The 13845-nt window shown below is 42.5% G+C and overlaps 1 protein-coding gene across 3 annotated transcripts in view; it reads left to right on the top strand.

Annotated features, from left to right (window-relative positions):
* Positions 1-13845, top strand: part of sh3pxd2b (SH3 and PX domains 2B) — a 49727-nt gene that overhangs the window by 13816 nt on the left and 22066 nt on the right. For all 3 annotated transcript variants that reach the window (XM_046328566.1, XM_046328555.1, XM_046328545.1), the window contains exons 3-4: positions 1390-1465; positions 7747-7823. In XM_046328566.1, the coding sequence (XP_046184522.1) occupies positions 1390-1465; positions 7747-7823 (153 nt within the window). The remainder of the gene's footprint in view (positions 1-1389; positions 1466-7746; positions 7824-13845) is intronic.

Raw genomic sequence — 13845 nt, 5'->3', positions numbered from 1 at the left:
CTTGTCATAAAAACCCAGTTGGTTCTGCCACTGACATTCCACTCTAAGTTTAATATAATAGGAAATGAAGAACATTCCTCTTTTATCTGGCAGCACGTTTGTTCTCTTTGACCCCACTCTGGTTCTGGAGTACAGCCTAGCCGTCACGGCAGACAGATGCCATTAATTCTATCAGATTGATGTTAATGTACTTGTTTCGCTTTTTTATCCAGGCTAGTCAATTAAGAACAAATTCTTATTTACAATGAGGACCTCAGTCACTGGTCTCACTATAGGGTGGCTGTCTTGAAAATCATACCCTGTCTTTCCCAGTACCTCTTCATTGTCATTTCTCTGTATGCAGAGAAAGAGCGGTGTCCCTTAGACCTTTTCTCTTTATGCTCCATGATATTTGACTTGTAGTTCTGGGTACTAGGCTATAGGCAACTGTGGCGGCAGGTAGCCTAGTGGATAGAGCGTTGGGCCGGTAACCAAAAGATTGCTGGATCGAATCCCCGAGCTGACAAGGTAAAAATATGTTCTGCCCCTGAACAAGGCAGTTAACCCACTGTTCCCCGGTAGGCTGTCATTGTAAATAACAATTTGTTCTTAACTGACTTGCCTAGCAAAATAATAATATCAGTAGGTATGTAGAACAGTTCTCAGCTACTTTCCTTTTATTTATTTATTTATTTATAGACATTAGAAATCATCATACAGGAAGTTCAATAAAGATTTTTTTCTGAAGCAACATTGTGCAGAACCCCTCAAAACGTCAAACTGACGCTTATGGTAAACGTGAAACACCTGGGTTCTGTTGTGGTGGACTAGAGTGCAGAGCATAGTTGATGGGTTGGCTCAGTCAGCCGGTTGGCCAAGAGTGACTGTACTGAACACTCCTCAGTGCGTTGTTGCTGTGCTGAAAGAGAAGGAAGGAGAAAGGGCTTCAAGTTCATTGGTTGACACACCCAGGTGTCTTTTCACTCGCCTCCAGCTGCCAATAGAATACAGCTGGGGCCTGGAACTTAAAACACAGACCTTCAAACTGGGGGAGGGGGAGGGGGGGTTATTGGCTAGAGTGTAGGAAAATAACCTATAGCACTGTGGTGGGATCACAGGGAGACAGAGAGAAAGCGGCACACTGGGCTTTAAAAGGAGAAAATACATCTTTTTAAATTCACTATGTCAGTGGGCCTTTGCTAACAGGCCACGAAGCATATGTAGCCTAGCTACCTCAACCAAGAAGAAATACCATCTGTTGTGTGAATGTCTTATCATTGGCAGAACCAGTCCTTTTAGGAATTGCTGAATTGTAAAAATGTACAACCCTCTCCCTGCCCCATGCAGTGATGTTGTTGTGTGATAGCATGTGTTGTTTAACTCCCTGTGTTGTTGCCACTGTGCTTTCAGATGGAGCTTCTGGATAAGTTCCCTGTGGAAGGAGGGCAGAAAGACCCCAAGCGGAGAATCATCCCTTTTCTACCAGGTAAGAGTGTAGCCCTTTCCATGACTAAAAGAGACACATTTGACCTCATGGGTGGAATGTTCTTAAAAATATATATCATTTCATAATTATTATTTTTTTAAAGTTTTAATTATCCGGTGTTTCAATGTCAAACAGTTTTGTTGTAGTTCAGTCTTATGTGATGTATATAAAGTGTAATATTGGGATGCAAACTCAACATTCTATACATTTCAACTCTATGTCCGACATGGTACAAGTGTCTTCTTTTTGCTAAGCCCATAACAATGAGTCTGAGGTGTATACTTTTGTTTCAAAGTAGTTTTGTTTAAGACTACCATGAATCAGTCTGTGACCCTGATTTAGCTCACTACAGGAAAAGTTTAAACAACACACTGCTACAGACTGACAGTCCCAGCTCATGTGGTGCCGTCAACCAAGCAGCAGAGTTAACAGAGAAGAAGAAAGTAAGAGCTGCTACGTTGCACCCTGTGAAATCCACACCTCTCATGAGCTCACTCTTTCCCTTACCGAGCACAGTTTCTCAGAGAGAACTCAGAGAGACCGAAAGGGAGACGGGGAGAGAGAGAGAGAGGCAATGAGGGGAGGAGACTAACCAGGGAGACTAGACCACATTACTCCCACAGTCTTTTCTTCTCCTCCGTTGATTCATATATTGTTGTAAATGCTTTAGACATGTATATCCATAGCTCATACATCTGTGAGAAAAGATTCATTCTGAGCACTCAAATCCCAAATGAAATAAAATTGTATTTATCATCATAAACAACAGGTGTAGTCTAACAGTGAAATGCTTACTTACTGGCCCTTCCCAACAATGCAAAGAGAAGGAAAAACAGAAATAAAAAGAATAACACATCAATTGCTTTGCTTTATCCACAGGGTACCTTAAACAAGTGGATGTGCAGGGGTATGAGGTAATTGAGGTAGATATGTGTATATATAGGTAGGGATAACTAGGCAACAGGATAGATAATAAACGGTAACAGCAGCATATGTGACGTTTCAAAAGGGCCAATGCAGATAGTCCGGTTAGCTATGGGTTAGCTATTTAACTAGCTATTTAGCAGTTTTATGGATTGGGGGTAGAAGTTCAGAACCACGTTTAGGTTCTTTCTGTATTCTAAACTCCCACTAGTTCCATTTCCACAGAGTAGACGTCAACATCCAGGCCTGCTGTTTTAAGTTATGTTTGTCTCGCCTTCTTGAATGAAATGAAATTGAAGTGAACGGCTCAACATTTTTTCAGGTGGTTCCCATCTGAACTCCTACGTCTTCCCCTCCTCCTTCCTCCACCCCCTCGTCTTTCAGAACAGGACCAGAAAGACATTCTGTTAGCTTTCTTGTAGTCACAGACTGACTTCTTCAGCTCTTTACAAACTGTGGCATGGCCTGATTTGCACAGCAGATTTCTGTCTGCACTCACAACCACATGGTCAGGGCAAGCAGTCTCAGACCAACGGGCCAATCTGGTCGACTCAGACCAAACCAACAAGACACGGAAGTGGTTTTCCTGTCAGGGCTTGGTTTGTACTTCAAGGCCTCTCGTTTTGTTTTCACTTCTTTGGCCTCTTAGGATCAGCAAAGTGGTTCTGTTTGCATCTGCAAAATGTCCGCTCAGTGTTTTCCTGCCTCACCGTGGTTATGATTCTGGATATGAGTCGCCAGTCGACTTGTGAAGGAAAACAGTTGATCAACTGTTGACAAGAGGACTTCATGATGAATGTTTTTATATCCAGGCTGTCTGGTTGGCTGACAACCTCGGTGACTTTCACAACCGGAGCTTCTGTATGTCAGCCTCCACACACAGCTTCCTTTAGTCATATCAGGAGCAAACTTGATCTTTTGACTTCAAACATGCCAGCTACACAAATGGTTCCATGGAACTGAGTAATTCAATGGAACTAAATAAATTGGATCCTTCTATTGTCCTTAAGCAGCCCATTTTTATGTCCACTTGTGTAGCAATATCATATTGTACAACCGTTAGGATTATACAGACAAATACAAACATTGTATTTTATTTGATTTTTTTTTAACCTTTATTTAACTAGGCAAGTCAGTTAAGAACAAATTATTGTTTTCAATGACAGCCTAGGAACAGTGGGTTAACTGCCATGTTCAGGGGCAGAACAACAGATTTTTACCTTGTCACCTTGGGGATTCGATCTTGCATCCTTTTGGTTACTAGTCCAACGCTCCAACCACTATTGTTGTACTTGAGTGTGGTGTGCCGGTAACATACTAGGCCTTCTACAGCAGCGTATGAAGTGGCTGTATTCAAGAGTCACCATCTGGGACCTCTGTAATTACTAAACACACCTGCAATCTATCTAGACTTTCATTGGAAATATCTCTTCCCAGCACTCTGCCTCAAACTCAAGTCATGAGCCAACTCTGTAAACATTAGTGGTGGAGAATGATTGCAGATGTTTAATGATAGAAGAAACACATTCATTTTTTTTCCCTTGTTCGTGAGATCAAGTTGAACGACTAACCAAACTTGGTTAGGGAAATATCTTATTGGATGGATCTAGTCTCCCAAGAGGACAGATTTGTTGAATATTTAATATATTTTTATTGTATTTTATCTCAGCTCTTAATGATTGCATCCAGAACAAATGAGACATCAACTAAATAAAGATTTTAAACGATTTATATAATCATCTGCCCATTCAATACTGTTTCACATGAATGTTTCCTGTGGCTTTCCTGACCTGGGGTGTCTTGTGTTGAGTAGAGAGCCTGAGAGAAGAGGCTTCTCCCTGTTCCCGCTCTCTCTGTTCCATACTTAGTCTCTCTGTTCCATACTTAGTCTCTCTCTGTCCCATACTTAGTCTCTCTCTGTCCCATACTTAGTCTCTCTCTGTCCCATACTTAGTCTCTCTCTGTCCCATACTTAGTCTCTCTCTGTCCCATACTTAGTCTCTCTCTGTCCCATACTTAGTCTCTCTCTGTCCCATACTTAGTCTCTCTCTGTTCCATACTTAGTCTCTCTCTGTTCCATACTTAGTCTCTCTCTGTCCCATACTTAGTCTCTCTCTGTTCCATACTTAGTCTCTCTCTGTCCCATACTTAGTCTCTCTCTGTCCCATACTTAGTCTCTCTCTGTCCCATACTTAGTCTCTCTCTGTTCCATACTTAGTCTCTCTCTGTTCCATACTTAGTCTCTCTCTGTTCCATACTTAGTCTCTCTCTGTCCCATACTTAGTCTCTCTCTGTTCCATACTTAGTCTCTCTCTGTTCCATACTTAGTCTCTCTCTGTCCCATACTTAGTCTCTCTCTGTCCCATACTTAGTCTCTCTCTGTCCCATACTTAGTCTCTCTCTGTCCCATACTTAGTCTCTCTCTGTCCCATACTTAGTCTCTCTCTGTTCCATACTTAGTCTCTCTCTGTCCCATACTTAGTCTCTCTGTTCCATACTTAGTCTCTCTCTGTTCCATACTTAGTCTCTCTCTGTTCCATACTTAGTCTCTCTCTGTCCCATACTTAGTCTCTCTCTGTCCCATACTTAGTCTCTCTCTGTCCCATACTTAGTCTCTCTCTGTCCCATACTTAGTCTCTCTCTGTCCCATACTTAGTCTCTCTCTGTTCCATACTTAGTCTCTCTCTGTCCCATACTTAGTCTCTCTCTGTTCCATACTTAGTCTCTCTCTGTCCCATACTTAGTCTCTCTCTGTCCCATACTTAGTCTCTCTCTGTCCCATACTTAGTCTCTCTCTGTCCCATACTTAGTCTCTCTCTGTTCCATACTTAGTCTCTCTCTGTTCCATACTTAGTCTCTCTCTGTTCCATACTTAGTCTCTCTCTGTCCCATACTTAGTCTCTCTCTGTTCCATACTTAGTCTCTCTCTGTTCCATACTTAGTCTCTCTCTGTCCCATACTTAGTCTCTCTCTGTCCCATACTTAGTCTCTCTCTGTCCCATACTTAGTCTCTCTCTGTCCCATACTTAGTCTCTCTCTGTCCCATACTTAGTCTCTCTCTGTTCCATACTTAGTCTCTCTCTGTCCCATACTTAGTCTCTCTCTGTTCCATACTTAGTCTCTCTCTGTTCCATACTTAGTCTCTCTCTGTTCCATACTTAGTCTCTCTCTGTCCCATACTTAGTCTCTCTCTGTTCCATACTTAGTCTCTCTCTGTCCCATACTTAGTCTCTCTCTGTCCCATACTTAGTCTCTCTCTGTCTCATACTTAGTCTCTCTCTGTTCCATACTTAGTCTCTCTCTGTTCCATACTTAGTCTCTCTCTGTTCCATACTTAGTCTCTCTCTGTCCCATACTTAGTCTCTCTCTGTCCCATACTTAGTCTCTCTCTGTCCCATACTTAGTCTCTCTCTGTCCCATACTTAGTCTCTCTCTGTCCCATACTTAGTCTCTCTCTGTCCCATACTTAGTCTCTCTCTGTCCCATACTTAGTCTCTCTCTGTTCCATACTTAGTCTCTCTCTGTCCCATACTTAGTCTCTCTCTGTCCCATACTTAGTCTCTCTCTGTCCCATACTTAGTCTCTCTCTGTCCCATACTTAGTCTCTCTCTGTTCCATACTTAGTCTCTCTCTGTTCCATACTTAGTCTCTCTCTGTTCCATACTTAGTCTCTCTCTGTTCCATACTTAGTCTCTCTCTGTTCCATACTTAGTCTCTCTCTGTTCCATACTTAGTCTCTCTCTGTCCCATACTTAGTCTCTCTCTGTCCCATACTTAGTCTCTCTCTGTCCCATCTCTCTGTCCCATACTTAGTCTCTCTCTGTCCCATACTTAGTCTCTCTCTGTCCCATCTCTCTGTCCCATACTTAGTCTCTCTCTGTCCCATACTTAGTCTCTCTCTGTCCCATACTTAGTCTCTCTCTGTCCCATACTTAGTCTCTCTCTGTCCCATACTTAGTCTCTCTCTGTTCCATACTTAGTCTCTCTCTGTTCCATACTTAGTCTCTCTCTGTCCCATACTTAGTCTCTCTCTGTCCCATACTTAGTCTCTCTCTGTTCCATACTTAGTCTCTCTCTGTCCCATGCTTAGTCTCTCTCTGTCCCATGCTTAGTCTCTCTCTGTCCCATGCTTAGTCTCTCTCTGTCCCATGCTTAGCTGTTTGATACCCAGCTGGCCACTCTGGCCACAGAGTTGCAATGAAGTCTGCCTGGCCCAGGTTTGAATCTGTACTGTAACAGCAGCAGACATTTTATTTTTCACTAAACAGGCCTTTCGTCGACTGAGCATGTGGCACATACAAAAATGGGTGGGAAGTGTTGAGTCAGCACTTTTCCCTTGACCCAGAGAGCTTGGAAATGGTTCCCCTGTGTAATATTTATATATCACTTTGTACGTCTTAGATGTGCCCGTGTTAGCAGTCTTAACAAATATCATAAGCCCCTTGATGAGGAGAGATGGTCACTTCTAAGATCTCTCTTTTTGACCTGATATTTTACTGGCCTGACTTAATACCTCGGTCCCATGGCTCTGTAATGTAAATTTACAAATGGGTCCTCCATGGTTAAAAGGAGAGAGGGGTACCAGTCTGCTCCCAACTTCCTTCATACCAGAAAACTTCATAGGTTTTCTGAGACCTATTTGTATCCATTTCTTGTTATTGTTCCAGTGACCCAAATCCAGACTCCCGGCGGTGGCCATTTTCTGGCTGTGCGATAAGAACGGAATATAGATGCCATCCACTATATGATAAAGAAGGCCAACAATTCACAGTGCACTTAATGACTTTCATTGTGCTGTCAGAGTTGGGTTATTGATGAGGCCACTGTATTGGCCTAAGATAGTAGCTGTGCAATATAATGGACTGGACTGCAGTCTTTACACAAGCCCACTCTATGAAGACAAGTCATTGTCCTTCACAACTGTAACATACATACTGTATGTAAGCCTACTGTTACCATTCCAAATGTACCATGAGATCATTTGTTGGGAGTAAAGTGAATCAGTCTTTAGTCTAGATTAGTGTGTTTCTTTCGGAGCACAGTATCAGTTGGACCTTGAAAGGTTTTAATAACATTCCTGAATGGTTAAATGTTCATGTAGCCTACATGGTATACTGCATGGGAAGGTATCCAGTGTAGGATTTTTAGAAAAAGTCAGTACAGTATTTTCAGGAAGAACCGAGTAGTGCAGGTATGGAGTATTTATCACGTATGCCTGCTTGTATAACTGCCACAACTACTGTGAATCGACACCATTGAAAAGGAAAACAAGTCATGAATACTCATACAGTTTGAGCCTTTATCCTTGGAGGAAATAAACTGTAGATTCTAAAGACTGGTTTTCTTCTTCCTTCCAGGGAAGATCCTGTTCAGGAGAAGCCATATCAGGGATGTGGCCATGAAGCGCCTGAGGCCTATCAACGAGTACTGCAGGGTGAGTACTGACTCAGCTGGTGGGGAAATTCAGGGGTATTAAAGCTTTCACACTCGTCACCCATCATGGAAGAAACAACAATAGGGCCCAGAAAGAAACCTGGAGGGGAACCAAATCCTTGAGCTAGGACCATATCTCTGTGGTAGATAGAGGTCCAGATTAGAGCTAGGAATGTATCCTTGAGCCTGCTTCCCATAGCCTTCCCTCACGTGGTTCACTTCACAGATCATATTTGAACATTTTAGTCATTTAGCGTACGCTCTTATCTAGAGCGACTTCCATGAGCAATTAGGGTTAAGTGCCTTGCTCAAGGGCACATCGACATATTTTTCACCTTGTCGGCTCAGGGATTTGAACCAGCAAAACTCTAACCAATAGGCTGCCTTTCTGCCACCCAAAACAATTGAACAAGGACTCCTGTTTAGAAATCCAAGTATGTGCTCTGTGATAGGCACAGCAGTCAGGGCTTTCAGATAGCATGGCTGTCAGAGTGAGACTGTTTGGAATTCCATGCACCCACCAGCTATGATTCCCAGAGGCCAGAGTCACATCAAGTTCCACTGACCTGTCATATCCATTCTCTGCTTTGCTTTAGTTGATGTGTTTCTCTATACAAAGACCCAATACACTTGGATTTTTTAAATGTATTTATCCATTATTTTACCAGGTAAGTTGACTGAGAACACATTCTCATTTGCTGCAACAACCCGGGGAATAGTTACAGGGGAGAGGAGGGGGATTAATTAAAACCCCCTAAACCCCCCACTTACGATAAGTGCCATGGGATATTTAATGACCTCAGAGAGTCAGGACACCCGTTTAACGTCCCATCTGAAAGACGGCACCCTACACAGGGCAGTGTCCCCAATCACTGCCCTGGGGCATTGGGATATTTTTTTCCAGCAGCATCCCATCCAGGAACTGACCAGGACCAACCCTGCTTAGATTCAGAAGCAAGCCAGCAGTGGTATGCAGGGTGGTATGCTGCTGGAATGTTGGAAACATGCATATTCTTTATGTTTATCATTGCCCAATGGGAAATATAAGATAACAAAATCAGTCATTCTCAAATATATTTTCTTCAGGAATTAGACATTGAGGAAACTGAAGGCAGTCTGGAACATGGCTGACTGAGAAAAAACAAAGCAGAGAATGTGTTTTGCTCTTTGTGGGAAGGGAAAGAAGAATCCACCTCTGTGGCGGGCAATAGTGGTGCTGTGGAATCTCTGTGGGAAGCTATCTGTCCACTATGCAGTGCAGAGGTTATGAGCAGTGCTGAGCTAGCCCCAGTCAGCAACATCACCAGGCCTTGTGTTTCATTTTAAAGGGCTGCCCTATAAACTGCCTTTTTTGCCTGGTAACTGTTTTGCAATGTGGTCATGCTCAGTCATGCTCTTAAAAACAACATATTCCCTGGCATGTTGCAAGAGTGCCTTTGTTTATGAAGCCAGGTCACTGTTGAGAGAGATGGGGTACACATTAGAGGTCGACCAATTATGATTTTTCAACGCCGATACCGATACCCCTTATTGGAGGACCAAAAATGCAGATACCGATTAATCTGCCGATTTAAAGAAAAAAATTAAATACAATTAAAAAATTATTTATTTGTAACAATGACAATTACAACAATACTGAATGAACACTTATTTTAACTTAATATAATACATCAGTAAAATCAATTTAGCCTCAAGTAAATAATGAAACATGTTCAATTTGGTTTAAATAATGCAAAAAGAAAGAGAAGAAAGTAAAAATGCAATATGTGCTATGTAAGAAAGCTAACGTTTGAGTTCCTTGCTCAGAACCTGAGAACATATGAAAGCTGGTGGTTCTTTTTAACATGAGTCTTCAATATTCCCAGGTAAGAAGTTTTAGGTTTAAGTTTTTATAGGAATTATAGGACTATTTCCCTCTATACCATTTGTATTTAATTAACCTTTGACTATTTGGATGTTCTTATGGGCACTTTAGTATTGACAGTGTAACAGTATAGCTTCCGCCTCCCTCCTCGCTCCTCCCTGGGCTCGAACCAGCAACACAATGACAACAGCCACCATCGAAGCAGCGTTACCCATGCAGAGCAAGGGGAACAACTACAAGAAGGCTCAGAACGAGTGACGTTTGAAACGCTATTAGCGCGCGCTAACTAGCTAGCCATTTCACTTCGGTTACACCAACCTCATCTCGGGAGTTGATAGGCTTGAAGTCATAAACAGCACAATGCTTGACGCACAACGAAGAGCTGCTGGCAAAATGCACGAAAGTGCTGTTTGAATTAATGTTTACGTGCCTGCTTCTGCCTACCACCGCTCAGTCAGATACTTAGATGCTTGTATGCTCAGTCAGATTATATGCAACGCAGGACACGCTAGATAATATCTAGTAATATCAACCATGTGTAGTTAACTAGTGATTATGATTGATTGTTTTTTAAGATAAGTATAATGCTAGCTAGCAACTTACCTTGGCTTACTGCATTCGTGTAACAGGCAGTCAGTCTCCTTGTGGAGTGCAACGAGAGAGAGGCAGGTCGTTATTGCGTTGGACTAGTTAACTGTAAGGTTGCAAGATTGGATCCCCCGAGCTGACAATGTGAAAATCTGTCGTTCTGCCCCTGAACAAGGCAGTTAACCCACCGTTCCTAGGCCGTCATTGAAAATAAGAATGTGTTCTTAACTGACTTGCCTAGTTAAATAAAGGTATAAAAAATATATATTTTTAATCGGCAAATTGGCGCCCAAAAATACCGATTTCCGATTATGAAAACTTGAAATCGGCCCTAATTAATTGGCCATTACGATTAATCGGTCAACCTTTTTTTTAACCTTTACTTAACTAGGCAAGTCAGTTAAGAACAACTTCTTATTTTGAATGACGGCCTAGTGGGTTAACTGCCTGTTCAGGGGCAGAATGACAGATTTGTACCTTGTCAGGTCAGGGGTTTGAACTTGCAACCTTCCGGTTACTAGTCCAACTCTCTAACCACTAGGCTACCCTGCCGCCCCTCTAGTACACATGTCTTGGGAGGGGGAGGCCTAGGGGTCAGGATACCTCAGTGGGTCGTATTGGAATGGACAGCAGGCAGGCTCAGGGTCGGGGTAGGCAGAGGTCAATAATCCAGAGGTGGTGCAAAGGTACAGGACAGCAGGCTCAGAGTCAGGACAGGCAAGGGTCAAAAACAGGAGAGCAAGAAAAGAGAGACTGGGGAAAAGCAGGAGCTGAGACAAAAACGGTGGTTGATTTGACAAACAAGACAAACTGGCACACACAGACAGAGAACACAGGTATAAATACACAGGGGATAATGGGGAAGATGGGCGACACCTGGAGGAGGGTGGAGACTAGCACAAGGACAGGTGAAGCCGATCAGGGTGTAACAATATGAATAGTTTCAGACTTCTATGCAAGGTTATTATAGTAAACTAAAAATGAAAGCTAATCATGAAAAACTATTTAGGTAATGAAAATAAAATAATTAACAAACCTTTTTGAACAATTAAAACTATGCTAAATCTATTATCTTTGACTCCAAAATTAAATTAAATTTTAAAAAACAACATGAATTATCCAAAAATCTAATTTCAAGCTTTTGTGGGGTTTAAGCAACTGAAGCTGGTGGGTAAATGTGATTTTTTTTTTCACCTTTATTTAACCAGGTAGGCTAGTTGAGAACAAGTTCTCATTTGCAACTGCGACCTGGCCAAGATAAAGCATAGCAGTGTGAACAGACAACAGAGTTACACATGGAGTAAACAATTAACAAGTCAATAACACAGTAGAAAAAAAGGGGAGTCTATATACAATGTGTGCAAAAGGCATGAGGAGGTAGGCGAATAATTACAATATTGCAGATCAACACTGGAGTGATAAATGATCAGATGATCATGTACAGGTAGAGATATTGGTGTGCAAAAGAGCAAAATAGTAAATAAATAAAAACTGTGGGGATGAGGTAGGTGAAAATGGGTGGGCTATTTACCAATAGACTATGTACAGCTGCAGCGATCGGTTAGCTGCTCAGATAGCTGATGTTTGAAGTTGGTGAGAGAGATAAAAGTCTCCAACTTCAGCGGTTTTTGCAATTCGTTCCAGTCACAGGCAGCAGAGTACTGGAACGAAAGGCGGCCAAATGAGGTGTTGGCTTTAGGGATGATCAGTGAGATACACCTGCTGGAGCGGAATAGAAAGCCGACTCTTGATTTGATTTTCGATTGGAGATGTTTGATATGAGTCTGGAAGGAGAGTTTGCAGTCGAGCCAGACATCTAGGTACTTATAGGTGTCCACATATTCAAGGTCGGAACCATCCAGGGTGGTGATGCTAGTCGGGCATGCGGGTGCAGGCAGCGATCGGTTGAAAAGCATGCATTTGGTTTTACTAGCGTTTAAGAGCAGTTGGAGGCCACGGAAGGAGTGTTGTATGGCATTGAAGCTCGTTTGGAGGTTAGATAACACAGTATCCAATGACGGGCCGAAAGTATATAGAATGGTGTCGTCTGCGTAGAGGTGGATCAGGGAATCGCCCGCAGCAAGAGCAACATCATTGATATATACAGAGAAAAGAGTCGGCCCGAGAATTGAACCCTCTCGCACCCCCATAGAGACCGCCAGAGGACCGGACAGCATGCCCTCCGATTTGACACACTGAACTCTGTCTGCAAAGTAATTGGTGAACCAGGCAAGGCAGTCATCCGAAAAACCGAGGCTACTGAGTCTGCCGATAAGAATATGGTGATTGACAGAGTCGAATGCTAAATATTTTTTATTCTGAAACAAACCAAAAAACTTGAGCTTGCATAACTATTCATCCCCCCTAAAGTCAATACTTTGTAGAGCCACCTTTTGCAGTAATTACAGCTGCAAGTCTCTTGGGGTATGTCTCTATAAGCTCTGATTTTTGCACATTATTCAAGGCAAAACTGCTCCAGCTCCTTCAAGTTGGATGGGTTCCGCTGGTGTACAGCAATCTTTAAATATTCTCAATTGGATTGAGGTCTGGGCTTTGACTAGGCCATTCCAAGACATTTAAATATTTCCCCTTAAATCACTCGAGTGTTGCTTTAGCAGTGTGCTTAGGGTCAATGTCCTGCTGGAAAGTAAAACCTTTGTCCCAGTCTCAAATCTCTGGAAGACTGAAACAGGTTTTCCTCAAGAATTTCCCTATATTTAGCGCCATCCATTATTTTTTCAATTATGACCCGTTTCCCAGTCCCTGACAATTAAAAAACATCCCCACAGCATGATGCTGCCACCACCATGTTTTACGGTGGAGATGATGTTCTTGGGGTGATGAGAGGTGTTGGGTTTACGCCAGACATAGTATTTACCTTGATGGCCAAAAAGCTCAATTTTAGTCTCATCTGGCCAGAGTACCGTCTTCTATATGTTTGGAGAGTCTCCCACATGCCTTTTGGTGAACACCAAACATTTTTGCTTATTTGTTTCTTTAAGCAATGGCTTTTTTTCTGGACACTCTTCTGTAAAGCCCAGCTCTGTGTAGTGTACAGCTTAAAGTGGTCCTATGGACAAATACCCCAATCTCCACTGTGGAGCATTGCAGGTCCTTCGGGGTTATCTTTGGTCTCTCTGTTGCCTCTCTGATTAATGCCCTCCTTGCCTGGTCCGTGAGTTTTGGTGGGCGGCCTTCTTTTAGCAGGTTTGTTGTGGTCCCATATTCTTTCCATTTCTGATCTCTGATCAGACTCTGATCAACTCTGATCTGTACTTCTCCACGACTTTGTCTCTGACCTGTTTGGAGAGCTCCTTGTTCTTCATGGTGCTGCTTGCTTGGTGGTGCCTCTTGCTTAGTGGTATTGCTGGCTCTGGAGATTTTCAGAACAGGTGTATAAAAATACTGAGATCATGTGACCGATCATGTGACACTTAGATTGCACATATATGGACTTTATTTAACTAATTATGTGACTTCTGGGGGTAATTGGTTGCACCAGATCTTATTTAGGTGCTTCATAGCAAAGGGGGTGAATACATATGCACACATCACTTTTCCATTTAAAAAA

Source organism: Oncorhynchus gorbuscha, linkage group LG02 (assembly GCF_021184085.1).
Source record: "Oncorhynchus gorbuscha isolate QuinsamMale2020 ecotype Even-year linkage group LG02, OgorEven_v1.0, whole genome shotgun sequence".
NCBI lineage: Eukaryota > Metazoa > Chordata > Actinopteri > Salmoniformes > Salmonidae > Oncorhynchus > Oncorhynchus gorbuscha.
This window is presented reverse-complemented; position numbering and strand designations above follow the sequence as displayed.